Source organism: Aquarana catesbeiana, linkage group LG07 (genome assembly GCF_042186555.1).
Source record: "Aquarana catesbeiana isolate 2022-GZ linkage group LG07, ASM4218655v1, whole genome shotgun sequence".
Taxonomy (NCBI): Eukaryota; Metazoa; Chordata; class Amphibia; order Anura; family Ranidae; genus Aquarana; species Aquarana catesbeiana.
The window spans coordinates 146,369,822-146,384,824 of NC_133330.1; the positions used below are offsets into that span (position 1 = coordinate 146,369,822).

General features: G+C 44.5%; 1 protein-coding gene across 1 annotated transcript in view; it reads left to right on the forward strand.

Annotated features, from left to right (window-relative positions):
- Nucleotides 1-15,003, forward strand: part of GRIN2B (glutamate ionotropic receptor NMDA type subunit 2B) — a 1,456,453-nt gene that overhangs the window by 987,614 nt on the left and 453,836 nt on the right. The window contains exon 5 of the mRNA XM_073592711.1: nucleotides 9,985-10,099. Coding sequence (XP_073448812.1) covers nucleotides 9,985-10,099 — 115 coding nt within the window. The remainder of the gene's footprint in view (nucleotides 1-9,984; nucleotides 10,100-15,003) is intronic.

Here is a 15,003-nt window from a genome sequence, read left to right on the forward strand (position 1 = left end):
CATTAGTCAGAATGTATTTCAGGCTAGTGACTTAAAGTATTGGAACCACTAGATCACCACCAAAGCCAGGTAAATAGCATTCTCACAAGGGGGTCAGCAGTGGAGGTGTGCAGTTCAGTACACATTCCCTTTTAGTCTTTTGTATATACATGTAAAAAGGATCAGCTCATATAAATGTTGTGTGTTAGAGAAAATTGTGTTTTTGTATATTTTGTAAATATACACTGTATGTACATGCAGAACTTTTGAACTTTGCAAAAGTTTGAAACCGAATAACGAACCCTATTAAAGGCTATGGGACTGTAAAAATCAAAAGTGCCCATTTTGTAGGCTTATATGCACGTAATTGGGCATACAATGGTTATGGGGGTCCAGATACTGCCCGGGGGGACATATATCAATGAAAAAAAGGTTTGTAAAAAACATCATTTTTAAATGAACAGTGATTAACTGATGCTTAAAGTGAAACCATAAAAATGAGAAATAATAATAAAAATGAAAAATGTCTTCAAATATAGTGCCTGGGGTGTCCCCTTAGTCTGCCTGTAAAGTGGCACATATAGAACCTGCTGCAGCAATAATTACATTTATAAAGACAAAACAAATGAAATTTTCCCTGCACACTTTCTTTATTTTTAAATCAATGTCTTGGGGAGCCAGTCTGTGTGATGAGCCACAATTTACTGCACTCAAAACAAGCTTAGAGATGTTTTGGATAAATTCTGGTGTCTCTTTCACAGACTTTGGATAGAAATAACAGGTGCGGAAAACTGGGCTTTGGGTGTGGGTGTTGGTGTTGCCTTCACACCGTAACTCTATAGAGGTGCTCTTGTTGAAAGCAAGAATTGGCCTAGCTGTAAAAATGTAAATGACATGCCCTGGACAAACAGTGGTGGAAAAATTGGTCTTTGGGTGTTGGTGGTGCCTGCACACCGTAACCCTATAAATGTACTCTTTGATGAAAGCAAGATTTGGCCTTGCTGTCAAAAATGTAAATAATATGCACCTGTCAAATAGGTATGGAAAAATTGGTCATTGGGTGTCGGTGGTGCCTTTACACTGTGACCCCATAGAGGTACTCTTGATGAAAGCAAGCATTGACCTTACTGTTAAAAATTTAAATGATATGCACCTGTCAAACAGGTGCAGACAAATTGGCCCTTGGGTGTTAATTGTGCCCATGAAACCTACACAAAAAAATGTTCTTCCAGATGAAATCAACACCCACAAAGCTAGGTAGCCTAGACAGTCTTTCAGAGGTTCCAGATCCAGAAAGAACTTAATCAGGGACATGGCATCAGGGGTTTGATAGCTGCTGCTAATCCAGGTCCGATTCATTTTGATAAACATCAGCCGGTCCACAGTGTCTGTGGACAGACGCACTCTCTTATCTGTCACAAAACCTTAGGCAGACTGAATGCCTATTTGGAAACCACGCTGGATGCAGGGAAGACCAGCAGCTCAATTGCATACTGGGAAAGTTCTGGCCAGTGGACTATTCTCATGACCCAGTAACCCAGTGGATCATCAACTGGAAAGTTCTCCATGTTTATTTTTACCCCTAGAGTGGTGGGAGGTTAAATGCCTTGTCAAGCATGTGGTACCGAACTGGCTGGTGTTTTTGCCACGCTTTATCTGCTTGAGACAAAGTTTGCAAATTGCAACAGTGCGATTGACTTCACATGTGCTAAAAAAGGCCCAGACAACTGAGCTGTGGAAAGTGGGCTGGGAGATAACAGCTCCACAATCTGGTGGAATAGGGTGGCTGTTCTCTACTTTTCCATGATGGCTGCCTCGGGGTTGTGCCTCAGCCTCACTTTCCTTCTCTGCTCTATCCAGCACCTAAGTCTCGTCAGTGACCCCATCATCATCATCCCCTCCATCCTCATCATCACTGGAGCCAACTTGGCAATATGCTGCTGCTGGGGGAACATTACAACAGAAAAGCAAATACTCTTGCGCACAGGTGTGTTGACTAGGTAATCCAAAGGGTCAGAATGAAAAATGACTTTCAGCCTTGCTGCCCTCCAGGATAGGGATATCCTAGTAATGGACAAAAACAAAGAAAAGCAGGCGCACCAGCCTAGTGCATTATCCTTTAGTACATTTATTCAAAAAGCATAAATAAAAACTACAAATAAGGGAAGAAAGAAAATCGAGCTTGTAACAGTCTTTGACATAAGCAGTCTGTCCACTGATAACAGTCTCTGAGTCCTTTGAATAGGGGATGTACGAACTGCTACTAACTAACGTGTTTCGAAGGTTAAACCTTCTTCATCAGAGCCTCAAAAGGCTGAGGCTCTGATGAGGCTCTGATGAAGAAGGTTTAACTTTCGAAACGCGTTAGCCAGTAGTGGTTCGTTTGTCCCCCTTTCCAGGACTCGGAGACTGTTATCAGTGGACAGACTGCTTATGTCAAAGACTGTTACAAGTGCAATTTTCTTTCTACCTTTGTGAGTAGTTTTTATTTATGCTTTTTGAATAAATGTACTAAAGGATAATGCACTAGGCTGGTGCGCCCTCTTTTCTTTGTTTTTGCTGGGGGAACATGACTGCCAATTTGTTGTTTGTGTTCTCCCCCCTCTGTAGGCTCCTGTTCCTACGTTCCTCAACCTCAGAACCAAGTTCTGAATCAAGTAATCTGTGCGTCATCAAGGAGCAATTGGCTGACTCTGTGTTCAAATAACTCAGCTGACTCCTCAATGCCTGATGCTGGGGTAATGCCAGAGGTAGCTGTAGACAAGGAGGCAGAATGAGCCACTCTGGCAGCTGTGGTGGACTGCCCACTAGTCTCTGCTTGGGTGATGGAGGATGAGAATGGTTTAGGAGGCCAGTCCACCATCTCAATGTCATGCCTCTCCTTGTTGGCCTCTCAGACATGATTGGGGGCTTATTAACCAAATGTAATAAAGATGGGGAAATGTGTACGTGGATGGACTTTAATCAATGGAAAGTGGTGTTTGGGGCACTTTAACTTGAGTACTCACTACACAGATACACTTCACTGACACACTACAGCATACTGCAGTAAAACTGCATTGACGCACTGCAATATACTGCGGTAAACATGCCCTAACGCAATGAAATGTACTGCACTAAAATATACTGCATTAAACGTGCACTAATGCACTGCAATATACTGCAGTAAACGTGCATCAATGCACTGAAATATACTGCGTTAAAAGTGCAGTAACGCACTGAAATTTACTGCAGGAAACCTGCCCTGAAAAAATAACATGACACTAAAGTAAAACTGAACTGTCGCACTACACTCACACTGCACTATCACTAGATTCACACTAAAGTGACAATAAAGCAAAAATGAATGGGCGCACTACACATACACTGCACTATTACTAGATTCACACTAAACTGATACTTTACACTCATAATAGAATCACAATAGCCAACTATAGTAGACTAACTGATTACCAACAATACAGACCTGATCACGGATGTGGAAATACGGGGCAATTTAGGTAACAGCGATCACAGGTCAATTGGCTTCAGTATAAGGCCCCTTTCACACGATCGGACCGCTCAGGTCCGCCTGTCAGTTTTGACGGAGGACCTGAACGGGCGCTCCATGTTAGCCTATGGAGCGACGGATGTCAGCGGAGACATGTCCGCTGACATCCAACCCGGTCCGATCCACTGAAAGTAGACGGATGGCCCTACGTCCAGATCCGTCGCTGGTGGATCGGATCGGGTGAGATCTGATGAAAACGAACATGCTGTCCGTTTTCGTCCGATCTCTCCATAGGCAGCAGCGGTTCCTGACAAGCCCCTCCCTGCTCAGTGAGCAGAGAGGGACCTGTCATCCGCCTGCTCAGCGGAGATCAACGGAGAGATCTCCCGCTGAGCCGGTGGACCGAGGCGGGCTCCATGGAAACGGAGTCCGCCTCGTGTGAATGAGGCCTAAATCACACAAATAGGAAATGTAAGGGGAATACAAAGACACTGAATTTTAAAAGAGCCAACTTTTCTAAACTACAAACCTTGCTAGAAGGCATAAATTGAGATAAAATCTTAGAAACAAAGAACACGGAGGAGAGATGGGTTTGCTTTAAGAGCATATTAAATAAGGCCATTAGCCAATGCATCCCATTGGGTAATACATTTAAAAGAGCGAACAAAAGTCCTGGATGGCTTAATTCCAATGTAAAAATGCATATAAAAGCAAAGGAGAAGGCCTTCAAAAACACAAGGTTGAGGGATCATCATCAGCATTCAGACTTTAAAAGGAATGCAACAAGAAATGTAAGGGTGCAATAAGGACGGCTAAGATAGAACATGAAAGACACATAGCAGAGGAGAGCAAAAAAATCCCCAAAAATTCTTTAAGTATGTAAACAGTAAAAAGGGGAGGACAGACCATATTGGCCCCATAAAGAATGAGGAAGGACATCTGTTTACAAAGGATGGGGAGATGGCAAAGCTATTGAATTTATTCTTCTCAGTCTTCATGAGAGAATCGGGGGGGCTTTAGTAACCAAAACTGCAGTGTTTATCCTCATGATACATCACAGAAAGCACCTCCATTTTTAACAGAGGACAGAATTAAAATTAGACTTGAGAAACTTAACATTAATAAATCACCAGGATCAGATGGCTTGCACCCGAGGATACTTAGGGAACTCAGTAAAGTAATTGCCAGACCATTGTTCCTAATTTTTATTGACAGTCTACTGACTGGAATGGTACCAGCTGATTGGAGAAAAGCCAATGTAGCACCAATATTTAAAAAGGGCCCAAAATACATCCCTGGGAATTGCAGACCAGTTAGCCTAACATCAATAGTATGTAAAATCTTGGAGGGGATGATAAGGGACTATATACAAGATTTTAGTAATGAGAATGGTATCATTAGCAGTAATCAGCATGGATTCATGAAGAATCGTTCTTGCCAAAACAATCTACTAACCTTCTATGAGGAGGTGAGTTGCCAGCTAGATAAAGGAAGCCCCGTAGACGTGGTGAATCTGGATTTTGCAAAAGCATTTGACACATTTCCCCATAAACATTTACTGTACAAAATAAGGTCCATTGGCATGGACCGTAGGGTGAGTACATGGATTGAAAACTGGCTACAAGGGCGAGTTCAGAGGGTGGTGATAAATGGGGAATACTCAGAATGGTCAGGGGTGGGTAGAGGGGGCCCACAGGGTTCTGTGCTGGGACCAGTCCTATTTAATTTGTTCATAAACGACCTGGAGGATGGGGTAAACAGTTCAACCTCTGTATTTGCGGACGATACTAAGCTAAGCAGGACAATAACTTCTCCGCAGGATGTGGAAACCTTGCAAAATGATCTGAACAAAATAATGGGGTGGGCAACTACATGGCAAATGAGGTTCAATGTAGAAAAATGTAAAATAATGCATTTGGGTGGCAAAAATATAAATGCAATCTATACACTGGGGGGAGAACCTCTGGGGGAATCTAGGATGGAAAAGGACCTGGGGGTCCTAGTAGATGATAGGCTCAGCAATGGCATACAATGCCAAGCTGCTGCTAACAAAGCAAACAGAATATTGGCATGCATCAAGAAGGGGATCAACTCCAGAGATAAAACGATAATTCTCCCGCTCTACAAGACTCTGGCCCGGCCGCACCTAGAGTATGCTGTCCAGTTCTGGGCACCAGTCCTCAGGAAGGATGTACTGGAAATGGAGCGAGTACAAAGAAAGGGCAACAAAGCTGATAAAGGGTCTGCAGGATATTAGTTATGAGGAAAGGTTGCAAGCACTGAACTTATTCTCTCTAGAGAAGAGAAGTTTGAGAGGGGATATGATTTCAATATACAAATACTGTACTGGTGACCCCAGTATAGGAATAGGAATAAAACTTTTTCGCAGAAGAGAGTTTAACAAGATTTGTGGCCACTCATTAAAATTAGGAGAAAAGAGGTTTAACCTTAAACTACGTAGAGGATTCTTTACTGTAAGAGCGGCAAGGATGTGGAATTACCTTCCACAGGTGGCGGTCTCAGGGGGGGGCATTGATAGTTTCAAGAAACTATTAGATAAGCACCTGAATGACCGCAACATACAAGGATATACAATGTAATACTGACATATAATCACACACATAGGTTGGACTTGATAGACTTGTGTCTTTTTTCGACCTCACCTACTATGTAACTATGTAACTCACTAGTAGCTCTGAACAGAGCGCTGTTCTATCTCTCTCCACGCCAATATCTCACTGCAAATGGCCGCTATGGGAAGAATATTTTATAGTGTGGGTGGGGACTAAGAGCAACGAGCCATGATTGGATAGAGTCATCATGACAGTGTCCAATCATGGCTCTGACAGTGCAAAGATTTCATTGCTTCAGCCAATCAGGGCTTCCAATGCACTGTGCGGTGGCGCAGTTCATTGTGGTCATTTAGAGGGCTGAAGAAACGGTCAAATGCCCTGACAATTGTTTGTTGAATGGACAAACCCAAACCCAAATGTTCAGCCCAAACTCATGCTCGGGCCAAACCTTTTGTCCAACACTATCTGCCCATCATAGCTTTCTTTTTTTTAGGCTATTTCCTTTATTTTAACCTTTAACAAAATGTATCTCTTATCTTTCAATATTCCTTTTTTGAGCCGGGACGAGCTGCAAGGAGCCAGCACCTGAATGGTCGATGACTATCAGGGGCAGAGGTTCGGAGTGGTGTTTTGTATCTGGGTATGCTTTTGCAATATGGGCATAACATTTTTAGAGACTGGTGAGCTGCAATATTTAAAATTTTTGTTTTTGGAGTCAATACTGCTTTAATAGCTAAAATTATTTGCTTGCTGTAAATAAACATGAAAAACATCCCAAAGTATTGAAATAACAACATTCCTTTCTTACATATGTACATGGGAGTCTTTGGGTACTAGACTGGCCAGTAAACAGCTTTACATGTCTCTTTTATGTTGATACATTTATATACATTTTACATTTATGTTTATACAAACTATGAGGGTTATTTACTAAAGGCAAATCCACTTTGCACTACAAGTGCAAAGTGCACTTGAAATTGCGCTGAAAGTGCACTTGGAAGGGCAGTCACTGTAGTTCCAAGGGGGACATGCAAGGAAAATAAAAAACAGCATTTTAGCTTGCCCGTGATTGGATAATAAAATCAGCAGAGCTTCCCCTCACTTCAGATCTACCCCTCTGATTTACAGTGACTGCACTTCCAAGTGTACTTTCAGTGCAATTTCAAATGCACTTTGCACTTGTAGTACAAAGTGGATTTGCCTTTCGTAAATAACCCCCTATGTGTCATGGATGTCAAACAAATTGCAGGGATTAGAAAGCCATTGCTATCTGGGAACCAGGATGGTGCTGCGATGCTGCTGACCTGCTGTTCTGTGCGTGGACACTGCCACAGTACAACTATCTAAACAGCATATCATACCGTATAGCGTTTATTTCTGGTAAGGAGGTTTTCCCACTGTGCTCGTACATACAACTGGAACTAATGAAATCAGCCACAAGGGAGCCGTTTTACAAGTGGATGCAACTCTGTGTTTTAGGAGTACACAGATGCTGAAAATCAATACTTGAAAGTAAGAAATTACACCTCAGTGTTGTCAGTTGCACTGATGAAATGAATCACTAAACAATGACAGCTTAGAAAATATTTTCTATACAGCCTAACTGGAGATTTAAAGAAGTGATTATGGCAAGTTTTTAGGTTTAGCAAACAACCTCAAAACGACTATTTAAAAAAAGTAGAAATGAATGGTCCCTGTAAGGAGAACAATTAATATTTAACACATTGGGGGTTATTTACTAAAGGCAAATCCATTTTGCACAACAAGTGCAAACTACAAGAGCAAAGTGCACTTGAAATTGCACTGAAAGTGCACTTGAAAGTGCAGTCGCTGTAGATCCGAGGGGGACATAAGGACAAGAAAATAAAAAACAGCATTTTAGCTTGCACATGAATGGATAATCAAATCAGCACAGCTTCCCCTCATTTCAGATCTACCCCCCTCAGATTTACAGCGACTGCACTTCCAAGTGCACTTTTAGTGCATAGTGGATTTGCCTTTCGTAAATAACCCCCATTGCAGAAAAAAGCTTGCAAAGAATGTTTAGTGTCTGGCATACTTCCTGGTGTCCGAAGCCTGATCTCTCGCTGCACTCTGAGGTTCCATTTACAGACCCCTGTATACTGTACCTACTGTGCATTGCAGTGAGGTTGGGGACCCAGAACACTGATATACCTGGAATTGTTGCATAGCTCTCAACTGTCCCTTACTTCAAAGGACTGCCCCTGATTTGATACAATGTCCCTCTGCCCCTCTTTACCTCCTCATTTGTCCCTCATTTTGGTCAGATCTATATAGTTGTATATAAGATGCACTATTTAACATTGAATTAAAAAATGATTCAGTGCTAAACCTTTCATCCAAATTCGAAATTTCTGTAAATTTGTAAATTTTAAAATCCAGTATACAGGAATAGTAGCGGTAAAAAAAAACACCAATCTTTTTTTGTTTAATTCTCCTGTAAGGGGGCATGGCAGAGGGTGTGGCCTATGCCTACATATGTTTGGTAATTGGTGTCCTTCATTCCCATTTCAAAAAGTTAAGAGGTATGGTTTGGATAAGATTTTTCAGCAAGCTGCTCCATTCAGCACAGAGATATTTGGTGGCACTGCGGTAGGACATTAGCAATTAGCAATTAGCATTAGCTTTTTTTATTTTATTTTTTTAAGGCAGCTATTCAGCAATTGTACAATTGTAAGCAAAAGCAAATGTTTGTTTAACCACTTCAGCCCCGGAAGGATTTTCCCCCTTAATGCCATTTTTTGTGATAAGGCACTGCGTCACTTTAACTGACAATTGTGCGGTCTTTTGGTGGTATTTGATCACCTCTTCGGTTTTTATTTTTTGCACTATAAACAAAAAATGAGGGACAATTTTGAAAATTTTTGCTATAATAAATATAAAAAAATAAAAATAAAAAAAAAAATAATTTTCATCATTTTAGGCCAATATGTATTCTTTTTCATACTTTTGGTAAAAAAATCACAATAAGCATATATTAAATGGTTTGCGCAAAAGTTATAGCGTCTACAAAATAGGGGATATATTTATGGCATTTTTTTTTACTAGCAATGGTAGTGATCTGCGATTTTTAGCGGGACTACAACATTGCGGCGGACAGATCTTTTTTGGGACCAGTGCTACAAATAGACACTGATTACTGTATAAATGTCACTGGCAGGGAAGGGCTTAACACTAGGGGGGATCAAGGGGTTAAGTGTTCCCTAGGGAGCTGTGGGGGGGGGGGGGGTGGACTGACAGGGAGTAGAGATAGATCGCTGTTCCTGATCACTAGGAATAGCAGCAGATCTCTCTCTACTTCCCTGACAGAACGGGGATCTGTCTGTTTACATTGACAGATTCCCATTCTGTCTCTCTCAGGAGGGATTGTGGGTCACCCACGCCCCCTACGCCTCTTAAAGCATCCGACGTACACCTATGGCGGTTTGCGCAGCTGTGCTGACCTGCTGTATAACAACGACAGCTGGTCGGCAAGAGGTTAAAGATTAAGTTTAGTTACATTTTTGTTAAATTAGCACAGGGGAAGATGCCTACATTGAATGAGAAGTGTCCTTTACGTTGGTGGTTGCTCTGTTCATTGACATGTTCATTCCTCTGTCCCCTCTATACCCCAATTTGTGATCTTTTGGTGCTGAAGGGGTTATTACAAGCTGCTAGTCTGCTAGACATGTCACAGGCCCCTCTCAAAAGTGCTGACTATGCCTGCCCTTTCCCCCACCCTGCTCCATTCATAAAATCTGTATATCAAGGCAAAATAAATAGATAATAAAAATAAACTAGGTGCAAATAAAAAAGTATCTTGGACAAAATGACTAAAATTCAGGCCACACTTGCATAACCATTCAATTAATTTGAATTAAATAGTTTCAGAATTTGTTAAATATTTTGGTGTAAATTTTTTTTTAAACTTTTTTCTTTCAGGTATTTGATGAATGTAACATTTGAGGGTCGGAACCTCTCATTTAGCGAAGATGGATACCAGATGCATCCAAAATTGGTCGTTATTTTACTGAACCAAGAAAGGAAGTGGGAAAAGGTAGGACCTGTATTTGAGTTTGAAAAGTGCAATTATTCTGTTGTTTTATGCAAAGAAAATATTAATGGAAGTCCATGTATGACTTTTTACATTCTGGGCAGTGGCTGCTGGTGTTTTTTTTGGCGGGGCAAATAGCCCCCCCCCACAGCACTAACACACGCCCCCACCACCACCTGCTGTCCTTTCCTTGGATTCGGGCGATGAGAGCGTGGCGGGCTCGGGGGAAAGCTGCTCCGGTGTCCTCTCCTGGAGCAGCTTCCGCAGCATCTCCTCTCTCCTCCTCCCAGCGCTAGACGTCCAAAAGGATCGCCAGACGTTTTGGCCAATCGGGAAATAGGTTTCATACCTGCTTCCTGATTGACTGGGAGGAGAATCAGCGTTGCAACAGCGAATTTTCATTCGCTGTTGCAACACACCTGGGTGGGCTCCAGATTAGGGATGAGCTTCGTGTTCGAGTCGAACCCATGTTCGACTCGAACATCGGCTGTTCGATCGTTCGTCGAATTGCGAACGATATGGGCCGTTCGCGCCAAATTCGTGTGGCGCGTCACGGCCCATAATTCACTGCGGCATCGCAGTGCATTGCTTGCTGATGATTGGCCAAGCATGCACTATGACCCGCATGCTTGGCCAATCACAGCGCCGCCTTAACAGAGAGCCGTAATTGGCCAAAGCCAAGGAGGCTTTGGCCAATTATGGCTCAGGGGATTTAGTACACGCCCCACACTATATAAGGCCGCCTGCACGGCGGCCCTGTGCAGTGTGTTCCGGTGTGCTGAGAAATAGAGAGAGAGAGAGACAGTGTCATTTCATTTGAGTTAGCTAGATTAGGCAGGACAGTCAGTCAGTTAGCTACACTTAAAGTGTATTGTCTATATATATGCATCCCAGGTGTTGCATATATATATATATATATATATATATATATACACTGTATTCAGTTTAGCTAGATCCGTTCCTGTTATCTTCTAGGCTATTTACATTTAGTGCAGTGCGTCCTGCTCACAGTGTTCAGCTAGATCCGTTCCTGTTATCTTCTTACTGACAGGCAGGCTTGTCTTGTTACAGTATTTTGAAGAAAATTACTGGTGTTCTTTTGATCCTATTAGTACCACAGTCAGGCAGCTAGACTATTTACATTTAGTGCAGAGCGTCTTGTTCACAGTGTTCTGCTAAACCTACAAGTTAGTGGGGTGCGTCCTGCTCACAGTGTTCAGCTAGATCCGTTTCTGTTATCTTCTTACTGACAGGCAGGCTTGTCTTGTTACAGTAAATACAGCTACCTAAAGAAAATTGCTTGTGTTGTTTTGATCCTATTAGTACCACAGTCAGGCAGCTAGACTATTTACAGTTAGTGCAGTGCGTCCTGCTCACAGTGTTCTGCTAAACCTACAAGTTAGTGGGGTGCGTCCTGCTCACAGTGTTCAGCTAAACCTACAAGTTAGTGGGGTGCGTCCACCTCACAGTGTTCAGCTAAACCTACAAGCTAGTGGGGTGCGTCCTGCTCACAGTGTTCAGCTAGATCCGTTTCTGTTATCTTCTTACTGACAGGCAGGCTTGTCTTGTTACAGTAAATACAGCTACCTGAAGAAAATTGCTTGTGTTCTTTTGATCCTATTAGTACCACAGTCAGGCAGCTAGACTATTTACAGTTAGTGCAGTGCGTCCTGCTGACAGTGTTCTGCTAAACCTACAAGTTAGTGGGGTGCGTCCTGCTCACAGTGTTCAGCTAAACCTACAAGTTAGTGGGGTGCGTCCACCTCACAGTGTTCAGCTAAACCTACAAGCTATTGGGGTGCGTCCTGCTCACAGTGTTCAGCTAGATCCGTTTCTGTTATCTTCTTACTGACAGGCAGGCTTGTCTTGTTACAGTAAATACAGCTACCTGAAGAAAATTGCTTGTGTTCTTTTGATCCTATTAGTACCACAGTCAGGCAGCTAGACTATTTACAGTTAGTGCAGTGCGTCCTGCTCACAGTGTTCTGCTAAACCTACAAGTTAGTGGGGTGCGTCCTGCTCACAGTGTTCAGCTAAACCTACAAGTTAGTGGGGTGCGTCCACCTCACAGTGTTCAGCTAAACCTACAAGCTAGTGGGGTGCGTCCTGCTCACAGTGTTCAGCTAGATCCATTTCTGTTATCTTCTTACTGACAGGCAGGCTTGTCTTGTTACAGTAAATACAGCTACCTGAAGAAAATTGCTGGTGTTCTTTTGATCCTATTAGTACCACAGTCAGGCAGCTAGACTATTTACAGTTAGTGCAGTGCGTCCTGCTCACAGTGTTCTGCTAAACCTACAAGTTAGTGGGGTGCGTCCTGCTCACAGTGTTCAGCTAAAGCTACCTGTAGAAGGTTGGTGGTGTTCTCATACTACAGGCAGGCAGTTGATTTTGCTAGCTGCAGTATCAGTACATATATATATATATATATATATATATATATATATATATATATATATATATCCCAGCTTAGTGCAGCTACAGGCCATTAGTATGTCTGGAAGGCCAAGAAGGAGAGGCAGGCAGTCACAAGCCAATAAGAGAGGGCAAGCAGGCTCTGTGTCTAGTGCTGGTCGTGGAGACGGTGCATCCTCATCAGCACGTGGCCATGGGACACGCTTGGCATTTTTTTCGGCAGCTGGCCGTGTTGAGCCGCAACATGCGGAAGACTTGGTCGAGTGGATGACCAAGCCGTCCTCATCCTCCTCATCCTCTCTCACCCATGCCCAGGGTACTTTGTCTGGCAAAGCAGCGGCCTCTTCCCTCGGCTCAATGTCATCAGTGACTCCTTCCCTAGCCCCACCATGTCCTCCTGAGGAGTCCCTCGAACTGTTTGACCACAGTGTTGGGTACATGCTCCAGGAGGATGCCCAGCGTTTGGAAGGCTCTGATGATGATACTGAGCTCGATGAAGGCAGTAACATGAGCACGGACAGAGGGGGTGCCCAAGAAGGACAGCAATCTGGCAGTCATGCTCCCCCTGCTGCAGCATACTGCCAGGTTTGCTCCAGTGATGAGGAGGGAGGGGATGATGAGGTCACTGACTCAACGTGGGTGCCTGATAGGAGAGAGGAGGAGGAGGAGGAGGCGGCACATCACCAACGAGGCAGGATGCCCTCCAGGGGCCAGCCTAAGGGCAGCACATTGACTGCATCACACCCCAAAGCTCCACATGTGCAGGGCGCTGCAGTCTCTGCACGTTATTCAAAAAGTTCTTTGGTGTGGGCCTTTTTTGAGACGAGTGCATCAGATCGCACCGCTGCTATTTGCAACATATGTCTCAAGCGTATCTCGCGTGGCCAAAACATCTCCCGCTTGGGTACCACATGCTTGACCAGACATATGTTGACCTGCCATGCAGTTCGTTGGCAAGCGTATCTAAAAGACCCACACCAAAGAACAAAGAGGACCTCTCCTTGCTCCTCATCAGCTGAGATTTCCAACCCCACTAGACCTTCAGTCCTCTCTGAGACCTGCACTGAGAGGAATGAAGGTGTAGAATTAGGTGTGTCACAGCCAAGTACTTGTGGGCAATCTGATTTTGGTACACCGACGTCAGATTGTACCAGGCAAATTTCCCTGCCCCAGCTGCTGCACCGCCGAAAGAAGTTTGCTCCCAGCCATCCACATGCCCAGCGGTTGAATGCTAGCTTGGCAAAATTGCTAGCACTTCAACTGCTGCCTTTTCAGTTGGTAGACTCTGCCCCCTTCCGTGAGTTTGTGGAATGTGCGGTTCCTCAGTGGCAGGTACCCAAACGCCACTTTTTCTCACGGAAGGCGATTCCGGCTCTCTACCAGCATGTGGAAGGCAATGTCCATGCCTCGCTGGACAGGGCGGTCAGCGGTAAGGTGCATATTACCGCTGACTCATGGTCCAGCAGGCATGGACAGGGACGTTACCTAAGTTTCACGGCGCATTGGGTGACTCTGCTGGCAGCTGGGAAGGATGCAGGACAAGGTGCAGTAGTGTTGGAGGTTGTTCCGCCACCACGCCTCCAAAATGCTAATGATTGTAACACACCTCTCTCCTCCACCCCCTCCTCTTCTTCTTCCTCCATGGCCTCTTTCTCGGAACCAGCGGTGCTCCGTAGTCGTTCAAGGGGCTACGCAAGTACGCAGGCCAAAAGATGCCATGCGGTGCTTGAGCTGGTGTGCTTGGGGGACAGGAGCCACACTGGGGCAGAGGTTCTGTCAGCTCTGCAGGGGCAGGTTCAGAGGTGGTTGACGCCACGCCAACTTAAGGCAGGAATGGTGGTTTGCGACAATGGCACCAACCTCCTCTCTGCCCTCCGACAGGGACAAATGACCCATGTGCCCTGTTTGGCTCACGTCCTTAACTTGGTGGTGCAGCGGTTCTTGGGCAGGTACCCAGGATTACAGGATGTCCTGAGGCAGGCCAGGAAAGTCTGTGTGCATTTCCGCCGGTCATATAATGCCAGTGCTCAGCTGACGGACCTCCAAAAGGAGTTTAACCTGCCCAAGAACCGCCTAATCTGTGACATGCCCACCAGGTGGAACTCAACGTTGGCCATGCTGCAGTGGCTGCACACGCAGCAGAGGGCCATCAATGAGTACCTGTGCGACTATGGCACCAGGACAGGGTCAGGGGAGCTTGGGTTTTTTTCCCCACGCCAGTGGGCCATGATCAGGGATGCATGCACTGTCCTGTCACCATTTGAGGAGGCCACGAGGATGGTGAGCAGTGACAGTGCATGCATCAGTGACACTGTCCCCCTTGTCCACCTGTTGGAGCACACGCTGCGTGGAATAATGGACAGGGCACTTGAGGCATAACAGAGGCAGGAAGAGGAGGACTTCCTTAGCTCTCAAGGCCCCCTTTATCCAGACAGTGTTCCTGCGTGCCCGCCGATCACACAGGAAGAGGACGAGGAGGAGGAGGAGGAAGA